This window comes from Peromyscus leucopus, chromosome 5, assembly GCF_004664715.2.
Source record: "Peromyscus leucopus breed LL Stock chromosome 5, UCI_PerLeu_2.1, whole genome shotgun sequence".
NCBI lineage: Eukaryota > Metazoa > Chordata > Mammalia > Rodentia > Cricetidae > Peromyscus > Peromyscus leucopus.
Genome location: NC_051067.1, coordinates 30,722,685 through 30,736,473, shown reverse-complemented (window position 1 = coordinate 30,736,473; position 13,789 = coordinate 30,722,685). Strand labels below are relative to the sequence as shown.

The following is a 13,789-nucleotide window of genomic DNA, read 5'->3' as shown; positions in this document are numbered from 1 at the left end:
CACAGCTGCTCTGGACCAGTGACTCAGATGATTCCTTTCCTCCTCTCTCTGTCTTGACCTGTCCATCACTGTCTATCAGGTGTCTGTGGAGGGGAAGAATAACTCTCCTCTTTAGTTCTCTCGTCGGAACTTGGACAGACTGTACTTTGAAGAACTTTCCTCGAGAAAATGCATCATCAGTGAGACTAGACTTGGAAGATGATATTTTTGACTTTGAGCTGATGCCTTGAGGAACTTGACTTTGAGAGGTACTGAAGTGGGAGAATGTTTTGAGTGGTAGGATTGTGTCTCATTGGGGATCTGGAGGGTGGAATGATGACCGCCTTCAAAATGCTCATCATGGCTTTCATTTCCTATTCCATTTCCTTCCACACTAAAGGGCATTGTGGAAATTCTGATTATCACTCTGAGAGGCCTGCCATCACAGGATCAGCCCTGTGGGAAAGTCTCCATGGTAGGGGACTGAGGCTTCTGCCATGGTTGGTATCAGTTTGTCAGCTCTTCACTGAATTGAGAAATAAATCCTCCAGCCCCAGTCATGACTTTTCTATCCAAGGCTGTAATAAAGAATAACACCACCACCATGACCTAATCCTTCAGTGCTTATGTGTTCTAAAGGCAGATGAATCTACATTATGTCTAAAACATTCCACCCATGAAGGCCAACCATGAAAGTTGCCATAGCGTGGCCCATCAGAGGCCTAGAAAGCTGTGGCTTTAATATAGCTTTAGGTTGAAAGAGTGAGGGAAATGCCCCAGATGATGTGGGAAAGCTATCACATGGATACACGAAGATCTTAAAATGACACTAATACATGCACAATTTCTAATCTTTAGACTTTAAAAATAAATAAATAAATCAGCGGATCCCCAACACTGTGAAAAAGTAAAATAAAACAATCCTCAATGTGGAGAACTCAAGGAGAAAAAGAGAGAAGCCCAGGAGACAGGAAATGAAACCTGAAATCTCTCCAGGATGCTCCAGCTAGTGCTCCCCAATGATAAAATTGGGGTGAATAGGTGAGATGTGTGCATGCGGCAGAGGGAGGCAGATGGTGACTTTCAGAGGGAACTTCGCCATTGCTATTTCAACTCGTCACAGACATTGTAGGATTTCCTTTAAATCCTAAGTGAGGCACAGCAAGGCTGTTCTGCTGGGAATGTGGGATAGCCTCAGCGTCCTTGGGAGCAGTCTTCTTTGCCGCTTCATGTCTACTCTGGAGCATTCCTTGTTGGACTTGAGGAGGACAAATGCTCTTGTTCAACAATCCAGTCCCCAGCAAGGGTTCTGGGATGATGTACTGTGCTGGGGGGGGGGGGGGGAAGGCGGGCTTCACGTCACCAGCATTTTGGAGCAGAGAATGCCTTCAGGGGAGCACAGGGAGGAGGAGTCCACTCCTAGGGACTTGTGTGTCCCTCAGCCTACTCAATAGGAAACTAAGGGAAGAAGCTAAAAAAGGATTTTTCCAGGAAGGATTATGTGAGATTTTGTAGCCAAGTAGAGTGAATTTTTCTGTGATGTCTTACAAAATGCTCATACAGAAGTGAAGTAAGATCCAGAAAATATTGACTTAATCAAGACTGTAACCCAGAAGCTAGGAGGGAGAGTTGAAAATTAGAATTCCTGTCTTCTTTCCCTATATTTATTTGTTCAATAACAGAAGCTTTTTAATTAGCATAATGGATATTGCAATTATTTTTAATTGGTGAAGTGAGTAGCATCTAATATGTGGACTGGCCAGAAATGCAGCACATATATTTCCACCTTTACATGAGGAATGAGACTATAATATAGTAGGAATATAATTCATAATCTTACTCGTCAACTCCTAGGTTCATATGATTGATCATCTAGCCTCAGCCTCTTAAGCAGCTGGGACCACAGGCGTGTGCCATGCTCCTCCTGGGCAATCTAATGCTAAGTAACAAAGAATTCAAAAGCCCAGAAGCCTATGCTCTTAAGGGTGGTTCTCAGACTTTCTAATTCCATTGCACCTTAGTTTGCCCATTCATTAAGGATTCTGTCACCTGATCCAGTTGAATGAACGCTTCAATCATGACTGTAACTTCACTAGAGGCAGATATTGTCATATTGGTGTTGGCTGAACCCTCCATACAGGGCACCTCTAAAGACCCTAAGAGGCTAAAACGTGTGGGCCTTTCCAGACTAACATATCAATTTGTCTGTCCATACGTGTACTTGCTAGTCACCATGTGCATGTGTCTCCTCATTCAGCCCAAACCTTGTTATCCTTGTATCGGATCCTACCTAGAAGACAGGTTGTGGGGGTGAGGGGGAGGATCTGTTTATCACCTTCACTGGCTTCTGACTGCTGGGAGCTTTTAGTTGCATCAGAGAAGTTTGCAATGACGACTTGTCTCTGCTGGAGGGATGCTTAGTGGCAGCACCATGGTCTAGGCAGCTGTGTTGAGAAGGACCAGTGCAGCTGCAAAGGTGATTTACTGTGCTGTTCTAGCACAGGAGGCCAGTCTCCCTGACATGTTGGTACCTAAATCCACCTGTATAAGAATATTTTGGATGTTTCCAGAAATAACAGTGATCAATGAGGGACCCATGAGCCAGCTAAATACAAAGATAACTCTTGTAGGAGACTGTATTTACACTGAGCGATGTTCACAGAAAGCTGAAAATAAGGAGGACACCTACATTAGGAGGTGTGGAAAGATGTTACTGGCAGGAGGATACCATCTTCTCAGAACGAGGGTCATGAGGGCAGAATGGTGCCCCACTTTCCTGGTAGGGAGTGGAAAGGGAAGCAGGAAGGGTCTGATAGTCTCCTTCTGTAGCATGTTGAGAGAGACAAACCTGTCTTCTCCAGTTCATCCTGGGAGAGGGACAAAAGAGAACAGGGGTTGACTGGCCCTCAGCCCCAAGTGGTAGGTCCTTGAGACTGCACACTGGGAAATTAATTCTGAGGAAGAGTAGGTCCATAAACACTGATGTGGTGAGTGAATGTGGCTTCCTTCCGGTGGGGAACAAGTCCGGTGCCTCACCTAAAGGTTCAGGCCGGAGAGACTGGATTCCTGAAGGGAGTGCAATTACTGTGGTGAAAAGCAAGCTTCCTCTTCCCACCTCCAACAGAGGAACTAGAAAACACATGTCAGCATGGGTAGGGACAGCCCAAGAGCACATCGCTGCAGGCCTCAACCAGTTCCGGTATAGCTCCAGCTGTGCACACAGATTTGGGAGCTGAACAGTTATGTCTCCAGAGCAGACACTCAACCCCAAGAGACAATATTGTAGCCTATGGCAGAGCAGCCACTTGGCACTGAGGTACTATGGTGCGGGAGTTCTCACTAGCAGATGATGAGGGGTTATGAAGCTGTGTTAAAGAGATTGGACAGCTCTACTCCACTCTTTCTGGCCCTAGACCACACACACACCCACACACACACACACACACACGTAATATATAATGTTGGTTAATATTTTTGGAGCAATAGGAAAAAGAGCTGAACGTTGGAACAATCATGACCAAGTGGGACAGCTACTTTCCTCCTGTGAGTATCTGCTAGTCACATAGATGGTTCTGGAACCCCTATAAATATGAAGCTCCTTTAGGGTACCTTAGAGATCTTAATGCTATGTATCATCAGACCATCAAAAAGGACAGGATTTGTGTTGCATTTGCCAAAGCTCCTTTATTGAATAATTTAGATCATTAACAAAGATAAATAAGATCCATTTTGTTCTTTAATATAATACATATATATGACTTACAGTACACCTTCTTAAGGCAAAGAAATACAACCAAATGTTCCTACTACACTTAGAAATAAAAAGTATACATGACATGTGAAGTTACCACACCATTCACTTCAGTTCTGATCTGCGTGAATGAACCTCTTCAGGACACACGGACTTTGTCAGCAAGGGTGACAGCCACATGCACTCATGTCCAGCTTCTCCACTCAGGGTTAGGTGTCTGCTGTTGTTTTGAACGGGTAGTCACATTGCTTTATATGTCTTCATGGAAAGAGAGACTATCCACATTTTAAAAAATCACTTATAAAAACACACCTCACCAAAAATGGAGCAAGAAGACATGCGGAGGACTTCTAATTTGAGAAACTGCAGACTTCAAGCTGCACAGACATGATCTGCATCTAGAAGCCAGCACTGAATGTGTCACTTATCTACTTTCCTGTGGCACTGGAGACACTTGGTCATTTGGAAAATAAATTTTCATCTCAAAAGGTCACGGAGGAGTTAATGTGCAGTTCAGTGGTACAGCATGTGCCTAGCATGTGAAAGGCCCTGGGGTTCATTTCTAGCATGAGAGAGGGAGGGAGGGAGGGAGGGAGGGAGGGAGGGAGGGAGGGAGGGAGGGAGGGAAAAGGTAGGCAGACAGGCTGGCTGGCTCTTAGACAAATATCATAATGAAGAAGACCGACTTAATCCTAACTAAAGAAAAGGAGAAATAAGTGAAGAAAAAAATAAAAAGCAAACACAGTATCTGAGCTCTGGAGACACTGAACAGTGAGCTTCAGCCAGTGAGGCCCACAGGGATGGCAGAGCCTAGCCTAATCACTGCAGCCCACAGGCTCCTGCCTGCCTCCCCCTCTTGCTTCTACTTTTATAAATAAATTTTCCAAATGAGCTGGCCCCCAGCCCAAACTAAACAAGCACATGTATGCACATTGGTACCCCATTGCCCTGGTGAGGGAATAATGGGGAGCAGTAGGGTACAGGGGGAGGAGAAGGAATGAATTAAGAGCATAGTTTTCATTTCCTTAATATAAAATCCATATTTCGATTCCAAAGCAAGAAGAAAATTGACAATGTTAATTTTCATAATCACTCACATGTTCTTCAAAACATCAAAGTACACATGCCTATTTACATTCTTAAAGAAACAAAATAAATTAATATCACTTGGACAAAAAGCCACCACAAATAAACTAATGGGTCTCGATGCATATGTGTTACCTAATTTAACCTGCAAAGCTTTGCCCTAAGCTATCTCAGAGAAGAATTTCTTCCAAAGTTTTTTATGGAGCAAATGGAGGCACAAGCCCTTTCCTACTTGTTCTTAAATATCAGCTGATTTTGGGTAAGTGTTGATGTCTTCCAAATTCCGAATATGGACTCACTTCAAAGTTATTTGTAGGCTGTCTCTCTCTGAACAGCAGGAAATGCCCGCTGCTGCCTTGTGACCCCATGTGCTCAAGAAAACAGCTTCTCCAAGCATCAGAGGGAGGGAGGTGAGCGAAGCCCTCCTGTTCATGAAGAGGATGGGAGACAGCCCCTCAAAATCCTGATAGCCTCTTGGAAAAGTTGATGAAGAGCCAGACTCTACTTCTGAGTCCACACTGACATCTGGTTTGAGTCCCAAGCTTTGCAAAGCCTTTTCCCACCACAGCTGACATCTAACCAGTTATAGGCTCTTACTGGAGCAGCCTCGTGTGGGTGTGGATCAAGGGGACAGGCAAAGCCAGACTCACCATCTCCTGCACCACTCTAACTCAGTCTGTAATCATCAACTTGGTGACTGAACTTGGCTATAAAATGCTGCTGTTGTCGTGGGGCTACCCACCTTCCTATCCAAATGGCCAAGCTTAACTGCACATCCAAAAAGCCCCTCTCGGCAGTCTCCTTTCTAAACCTGAAAAACAAAAGCTAAAGAAATCATACCCGTTAATTGTGGGGTCATTATGTAGATTCAGGTGGCCAGAAAAATCATGCCTGTATGTGACCTAAGCTGTCCTTTTCACATGTGGCAGGTCCAAGTATTTGCCAAGATGAGTTAGCACAAAAGCTGATGTCTTGCAGAAGATCTCTGCCCCAGGCTGGAGGAGAGTCCCATGCCTAGAACTGAAAATGCCCTTCCATTCAGGCTTTCCAACCAGACCCTTGTGTCCCATTTAGCATTTGAGTGAATGCCAGCCTGCTGTGGTCAAGGAGGATTAATGAGTGCACTGGCTTGTAGTTTTTCCACACTCAGTGGACAGACAGCATCAGCTAAAGACAGCACAGTAATAGAACATTGATGTCAGAGCTCCCCCAACCTGTCCGTGTGTGTGTGTGTGTGTGTGTGTGTGTGTGTGTGTTTTCTTTTTAAAAAGAAGAGAAGAAGCAGAAGAAAGGGAGGGAGGGAGGGAGGGAGGGAGGGAGGGAAGGAGGAAGGAAGGAAAGAAGGAAGGAAGGAAAGGAAGGAAGGAAGGAAGGAAGGAAGGAAGGAAGGAAGGAAGGAAGGAAGGAAGGAAGGAAGGAAGTTTAAGCTTAATAGAGATATGAGAAACCAACCTTGGGTGAATGCATGGGCCGAAGGAAGACATGTCACAGCATAAGAACACTGGCTGAGAGGAGCAGATTTTTACAACTAGCACAACAACAAATAGTACTGGCCTTCACTGAACGGCACCTATTTCTCATTTACTTCAGAGTTGGGAATGCAAATACTATAAGGAGGCATTATTTATTGGTAGACAAATGTATTGGCTGTGAGGGTTTGGTGATCAGCCATGTACCTTAAGTTGGCCCTCAATGACAGGATCACTAGGTTATTCTTACCCATTGCAATGGTGACATCAAATTATGGCTAAAAATGGGGGCATCATTTTTGCTGAGCTAAACACAACAGCACTTTGGAAAGGAGAGGTTGAGTGTGCAGTGGGATTTCAGGGAGCTTTGCAAAGTTTTGTCTTCATACGGAAATACTGCCCATTTTGCTGTCTATAGCCCCAAAACTTTCTATACCCTAAATGTCACCTACACTCGTGCTCATGTTCCTTATGAAATATCTGACAGTGAATGGCCCATGAGCTAGGAAATAAGAAGTTTGCATCCAATGCCAGGCATGATGGTATGTACCTTTAATCCCACAACTCTGGAGTAGATACAAGTGGACATCTATGAGTTTGAAGCCATCCTAGTTTACATAGCAGGGTGCAGGCCAGCCAAGGCTACATAAGGAGACCCTGTCTCAAAAAAAAAAAAGTTTTCAACCAGAAATCAGTTTTGCCTTATCATCTTACAACTGTTGATGTCTGTGAGAATTTGCAAAGTTGTGAATTTGAATAACTATGATTATTGGTCTTCTAAATACTTCAGTTTACCCAGAAGCTGGAGAACCACTTTCTAGTCACCAGCACTAGACACCGAGCCTTGCCCTTCCCCAGGATGCACACAGATCTATCTCCTACTAGTGACACCTAGGCCGTGAAGGAAGCTCTTGTCTTTTGAATGTTGTCATTTTAAGGACTAACCACAAAGAGATATCCTTGCATCACCTCCCCAAACCACCATGTTTAATAGGGATGAACTTGCCCGTTAGACCAGAGCAAAGTGCACTCTGTGGAAAGGTGTGGTATGAATCTGAACATGGAATCAGGCACTGGGTAGAAACTGCTGCACTTGGGAGAGAGTTAAGAATACATGGAAGGTGCCATGTGTGAAGTCTCTTGCCATAGAGGCCTTACATTCCAGCAAACTAATTATCTGTTGAATTCATCCCATTTCAGACCACATAGAAATGCAAATCAAAGTGTCCAAACCTTAGAATTTTCCTGGTGATGTAATTGCCCCCTTGAGGAGCACAGGGCAACGACTGGAAGGCATTTTCTCTCTCCAAATACATCCTCCAGAGTTTTAGATCTCAAGCACTGCCCTGGTAGTCTGAGAAATAGCCTAGCATACCCGCTGCCCCGCTAACATCCAAAACTAAAAACAAACATCGAAACACAAGAAGCCAAGAAGTCAGAGAAACAGCTTCCCCTCTGTGTACTAAGTGGGATGTGGGCATCTGCCTGAGCCCCTAGGGAACGGCCCTGGGTCACCCGCTGAGCACAGAAAAGCCTCTCCAAGTTCAAGTTCAAGGCTGCCCGTGCTATGGCTGCCAGTCATCACAGGGGTCAAGGCACCAGAACTGCTGATTTTTCCAGAAGCCTTCTCAAAGCAGCAGCAACCGCAGCAGTTTTCCTGCAAAGCAAACAAAATACCAATCTTGTTAATTCAGCAGGACTTTAAAATTGTAATTAGTCGGTGGTGCCCCTTAGGAAAACCACAGATGATTTTTCATAATGTATGTGTGTATGTGTATGAGACAGAAGGAAAACGTTTGACAGATTCCACCGCTCACCAGGGCTGGTTGGTTTTTTTTAAGTCCCTTTGAGTATTTTAACATTATTCGCAATACTGAAGGACAAGGCCCTCTTTGTTTCATCTGAAGCTCGGCCTCTCCTAGGCCGTTGTCATCAGTCCACAGTCAACCTGATTTCAGCGTCAAAGTGAGAATTTGGGCTAGGCAGGGGATTCAGTCCCCCAGTATCTGTGGGGGGTGGTTCCACTGACCCTCCCACAGATGCCAGGATCCACAGAAGCCAAAATCCCTTATATAAGGTAACACAAAATTTGTGTTAAACCCACATACCGCTTTTCACGTGTCTAAAATCATGTCTGGGTGACTAATAATGCCAGCAGTATAAGGCTTTGTGAATAATTATGCCCCATTGTTTAGGAAACAATGACGAGTTCCCCATTTTTTCCCTACAATTTTTTTCCTCTAAATATTTTCTGTCTACAGCTGAATGGATCCAAAGATAAGAGCTGCATGAAGATAAGAGCTGATCATATTCTCATTTCTGATTGAGATTTGTACATTGTTACGGCCCAGACTCCTTTCTAAGCAACATCTCAATTTTTATGCCTCATAGATGGGAGAAGACTTAAGGTTGGAAACAATGGACAGAAAGCTACCAGGCTGGTTCTAAGTGTTTTGTTGGTGCATCTGGAAACCTCTAACAGATTGAAGGAGACTTATATTTCTCAATTTACATTGTGAATTGTGCCTTATTCATAGAACCTACATCTCTTTCTTTTCCACAAGAATAATCTTTTTTTTAAAATATTCATCTCAAACTTAGTTTCACGTATAAGATCTTCCCAAAGCCTCATTCATCTTCTCAAGTGGGTTTGCTCAGTGTTGATAGTTGCCTACATTCACACAAACACACACACCTTTTTGTGTGTGTGTGACAAAGAGAATTGGTGTCTCCTGTCACCCTAGGGCTCTGCACATACTGAGTGAGCACTCTGCCAGGGAGTTGTAGCCTCGGCTCTCTTTTATATTTTAAAATTTGAGACAGGCTTTAGTAAGTTGTCTGGTCTGACTTTGAACTCATTCTGTAGGCCAGGCTGGTCTGGAGTTTGCCATCCTGAGTTAATACTTACATTTAGTTTTTAATTTAAAAATAGTGGCACATGCCTTCTTCATCAGGGTTATTTAAAAGTCTTTCATTTATTTAGAAATCTATGAACAGTCAAGGAGAAGGTTTGGGCTTTGTGTTTACAGGACCATGCTTGTTCGTCAAAAACTGTAAGGGCACTCAAGTGAGAGGAGGTGGAGGAAGGTAGCGTAGCTCTTTTAGGCCCACAGGAGCCCTGGGCCTAAGCGACAGCACTCAGTCACAGCCAGCACTGGGAGCTGTGAACAGCCAGGGCTCCAGGCAAGCAGGAGACCCCATGCACATTAAGCATAAGCCTGGATTCTACCCCTACAATTGAGACTAAAAGAAGGAAAGCAAATAATGAAGCAGGAAGATCGTGTAGATCTGAAATCATTCCTGCTGGCCTGCAAGGAGCCTCGAAGGCCAAAGGGGCTAGAGGAACCCAGGGAAGAGAGGCAAGCAGCGCCAGACCATCAGGAAGCAAACCTGTCTGAGCTCAGCAATTCCAGCTGAGCCTACCCAGCGATATGGGTATGGTGTGACCAGCTCCATGCTTCCGTTTCTGCCCCTACATGGGCTGCACTGTCTTCCATCACACTGGGTTCAAAGTGACAGCTTTGGCATGGAAGGACTTTACCTCCTCCCACTGCCATTTCCTCTTCATTCTTGCCCCACAGACCCTGGCGACAGGCCCGCCTTGGGAATGCAACCTCCTGTCACCCAGAGCACTCATTCCCACCAGGCCTCAAGAGTGACTCCAGTGCTCTCTGTGGGAAGGTGGTTTGTGGCAAAGCCTGGGGGTTTGTGGTGGCTGGGGACAAAGCTGCTTCTAAAGGAAGGGGTGGGGGAGAAGGGAGATGGGGATTGGCCTGCTTGCCTGGAGCCCTGGATGTTCACAGCTCCCAGTGCCGGCTGTGGCTGAGTGCTGTCGCTTAGGCCCAGGGCTCCTGTGGGCCTAAAAGAGCTACCTTCCTCCACCTCCTCTCACTTGAGTGCCCTTACAGTTTCTGACGAACAAGCATGGTCCTGTAAACACAAAGCCCAAACCTTCTCCTTGACTGTTCATAGATTTCTAAATAAATGAAAGACTTTTAAATAACCCTGACGAAGAAGGCTACGTGCTTTCCAAACCCTGGTTTGAGCCTTTGATTATGATATACTGATTTATTCCCCTCTCCATCTTATTCTCTAAAAGATTCAAGGCCACTTAAAAGACTATATCCTGGCAGACAGACAAGCAGAAACCCTGGGCCCAGAAAAAGTACAGATCAGAATGAAAGATTAAAACCAGTTAGAGCTGGAGTTTATGGCTCAAGGTTAGAGCGCTTGCTTAGCATACATAAAGCTCTGGATTTGTCCCAGGCACCACAAGATGAAAAGGGAGGTGGGGGGGGGGAGAAAGACCAGTTGCCCGCTGCAAAAATGTAAGCCCTGTGCAGTTGTTAAAATTTAGTTGCAAGAACGACCATGGACTTTGTAAGATTAGGGAGGTAGCCCTTTCTAAGGGCTGAATGTCGGGATTTCTAAGTCTCTCTTGTGTTCTGCCTTCTCTAGAACATGCCTTGAATTTATTATTGGTATAAAAGAAGGCATGCCCCCAAACTATCCCTTAACAATCCAAAGGAACTGAACATGGGGCAGAGAACCCATGCATGAGTTTCTTGGAGTCAGAAGCATAGCCAGGGTCAGGGGCAGCTGCTGTGTTGTGGGTGTGGGTGTTAGCTTCTAGAATAACGGGGTATCTCACTCCACTGTTTTCAGGTAAAGTCTGCACAGCCTTGGGTGAGCTCTTTCATTTCCCAGGTATCACAACTATAAGGGTAACCTGAGACAATTTCTGTGCAAAGCCTGGAGCCCATTGAGCTAAGAAGTCTTAGGGCTCTGTCTGTGTTACCTCAGTGCGACCACTCTGCAAACTGGAGCAGTGGACTACCTACAAAGCACACAATAGGGAACTGCACTTCTTCCCCATGACATGGTAAAGCTGGAAAGAAGAAAACACAATAATCTGATTGGAGCTTTCTTCTACCCACCAGCCCAAACACGGCCTGTGTCACTCAATGTCTGTACAAGAAACACCCCATTTCTCTCCTACCCCATCCATGCAAGCAATACACAGACACCACTCAGCAAACAGTCCCAAGACCAGAGAAGTACATTTTCATGATGACTGGAATCTGGTTTTCCTAGGATGCAAATCCCAGTTAGTTATCCCCAAGCAAATGTGTTCCCATGGCAGGAGGTGGGGAAAACTTGAGACCAACCTTTTCAATAAGCTTCTTCGTGAGTTATTTGGTCATGAGGTTCTGAGCACCAGAGTTAGAGTTCTTCTAGGGAAACAGAGACAGTGGGGGAAGGATTAGAACAGGTTTAATCAGGTTCTGACTTACAATAGGACAGCATGTGAAGAACTGATAATTTACTACTGGGTTTGTGGTGATCTTCTAGAGACATCCAAGAGGATAAAATTGTCAGCAGCCTTCTGATAGACATACCCATTCCCCCTCCCTTGTACTGTGACATCCTGTCATTGATTCCCTTCCTTCCACCGTAGCCAGGTCAACCCACTTACTCCCTCATTGTATCTAAGTTGTAAATGTATATTTGCTCAAAGCCCACTGTGGCAAAGCAAAAGAGTCAGTACTCACGACACTGGGACTATGACTGCTAAAGGGCATGGCTGCTTCCGGTCAGTGTAGTTAAGGGGCATGGGAAGATTTAAGAAGACAGACAAGGTCTCAGATGGGGATCCTACAGCCATTGTAAAGGAGGTGGCATTGAACATCAGCTTTAGTCAACAGGATTCTAGGTGATAAAGAGCGATCGAGACAGGACTAGAGTTTAGGATGTATTAGAATAGCTGAGGCTGCTGGTCTGGTGTCTTGGTGTGAACAGTGGGAGATGTCTGAAGACTTTCTGATTGGGGATTGTCATGACACAGTTTGGATTTTAGAGCATGCACAAAGTGGGCAGTCCTGAAAACAGGAAGAAAGAGAGAAGGGAGTTTTGTTCCAGGAGAAAGGAAGCTACATCATCCTTGCTCACATTTCTTTCTTCTGGCTCCAGAGCACTGAGGAATTTTGTGGGAGGTACCTACTGAGCTCTGATAGATGAGAGGGTTGTTTCTGATGAGGATGTGTGGTGTATTGTTGGGGATATAAGACAGAGCAGTGTGTCCCTTAAAGTCTAAGACAGAAAGCAGAGAATTCCCAGGCTTTAATTTCTAAGAGAGGAAAAACAAGCTTCTTAAGAGAAGATGGGTATGTTTCAACTGACCAAAAACTAGTTAAGAGCTTTCAAACATAAAACAATTAAAATAGATAAATAAGAAAACATAAAATACTTTAAAATAAAAGTTAGGTCAAATGGTAGTTTGGGATCAGAATTAATATTGTAATACAATGTAAATTCTTATTTTAGAGAACATATAAGATGCAGATTATTTCAAAAGTAAATCTGCAAAAGTTTAGTCTCAACACAGTTTAGTATCCCTAATCCAAAAATCTGAAATTTGAAATGCTTCAAAACCTAAAACTTTTTGAGTTCCAACATGGCTCTGTAAGTAGAAAAGGCCACACCTGACTTTCTGTGCTAACAGGCAAAATGCAGGGTACTGAAAACACTGTACACTACTTCCTGAAGACGGTATGCATAAGGTGGACATGAAACAAGGGAACTCCATGCTAAGATCGGAGCCCATTCTTAAGATATCTCATTATTTATATGCAAATATTCCAAAATTTGAAAAGATCCAATATCTGAAATATTTCTGGTCCCAAGCATCGTAAATAAGGGATGCTTAACCTGTATTTTATTGAAAAATAAAATGTACTGGTCGTATTTAGGCACCCGGGAACACCAAACATATATAGGACTAGACTGGGTCTGGAAATAAGCTCCAAGCCCCTCCCCATCTATCAGGAGAGTGATAAAGCTTTGCCCATACTCCAGTGCTTCCCTGCCCCCACCTCAGTGTCCTCATCTGCAAAGTGGGCAATAGTAATAATGCCAGGTTCATGAGGGCAGCATGAGGTTGCATGTGTTAATCTTTGTAAAGCAGTTAGAGTCAGTTCCACATAAGTATCACTTTAATAATGACTAGACTTATGCATGGAGATTTTAAAAATTATTTTCTTATGATATCAATTTGCTTCAGATATCACAGGTTGGGTAGGATAACACAAAGCTGATTTTTGTAGTTGTGCTCACATGATTTAAAATATTTTTAAACACTTTTTAGCCTGTATAATGTCATTAATTCCTTGCTGTGGTTTCTATATTGTCCTGACATGTCAAAGTGTATTTAGACTCCTGGTTAAAAATACATTGGTGGAAAGTGGGCTCAAAATAGGCTGGTCATCCTAATAAGCAGTTTATGCAGTCTGGGTGAGGTACTGGCTAGGTAATAAGTCTATTTTTATTTGGCATCAGTACCAATTATCAAGGAAAGGTATATTCAGACACAAATAAAACTCAGTACTGATGCTGAATTTAGATGTAGATTTAATTTCAATAAAAACTGGCTGTGGAAAAAGTGAGAACCTAGAGTAGAGTCATTCCAAGGTTTGCTGGTTAGAGAGAAGTTCCTTTCCAAACCCCA

The 13,789-nt window shown here is 44.0% G+C and overlaps 1 protein-coding gene across 4 annotated transcripts in view; it reads right to left on the bottom strand.

Annotated features, from left to right (window-relative positions):
• Window positions 1-6,165: 6,165 nt before the first annotated feature.
• Window positions 6,166-13,789, bottom strand: part of Mylk4 (myosin light chain kinase family member 4) — a 103,469-nt gene continuing 95,845 nt past the window's right edge. For 3 of the 4 annotated variants that reach the window (XM_028882536.2, XM_037205842.1, XM_037205843.1), the window contains 2 exons: window positions 11,454-11,519; window positions 6,166-7,942 (listed from right to left, as the gene is read on the bottom strand). In XM_028882536.2, the coding sequence (XP_028738369.2) occupies window positions 11,478-11,519 (42 nt within the window). In that variant the 3' untranslated portion in view covers window positions 6,166-7,942; window positions 11,454-11,477. The remainder of the gene's footprint in view (window positions 7,943-11,453; window positions 11,520-13,789) is intronic. The other variant, XM_037205841.1, reaches the window with a different exon arrangement.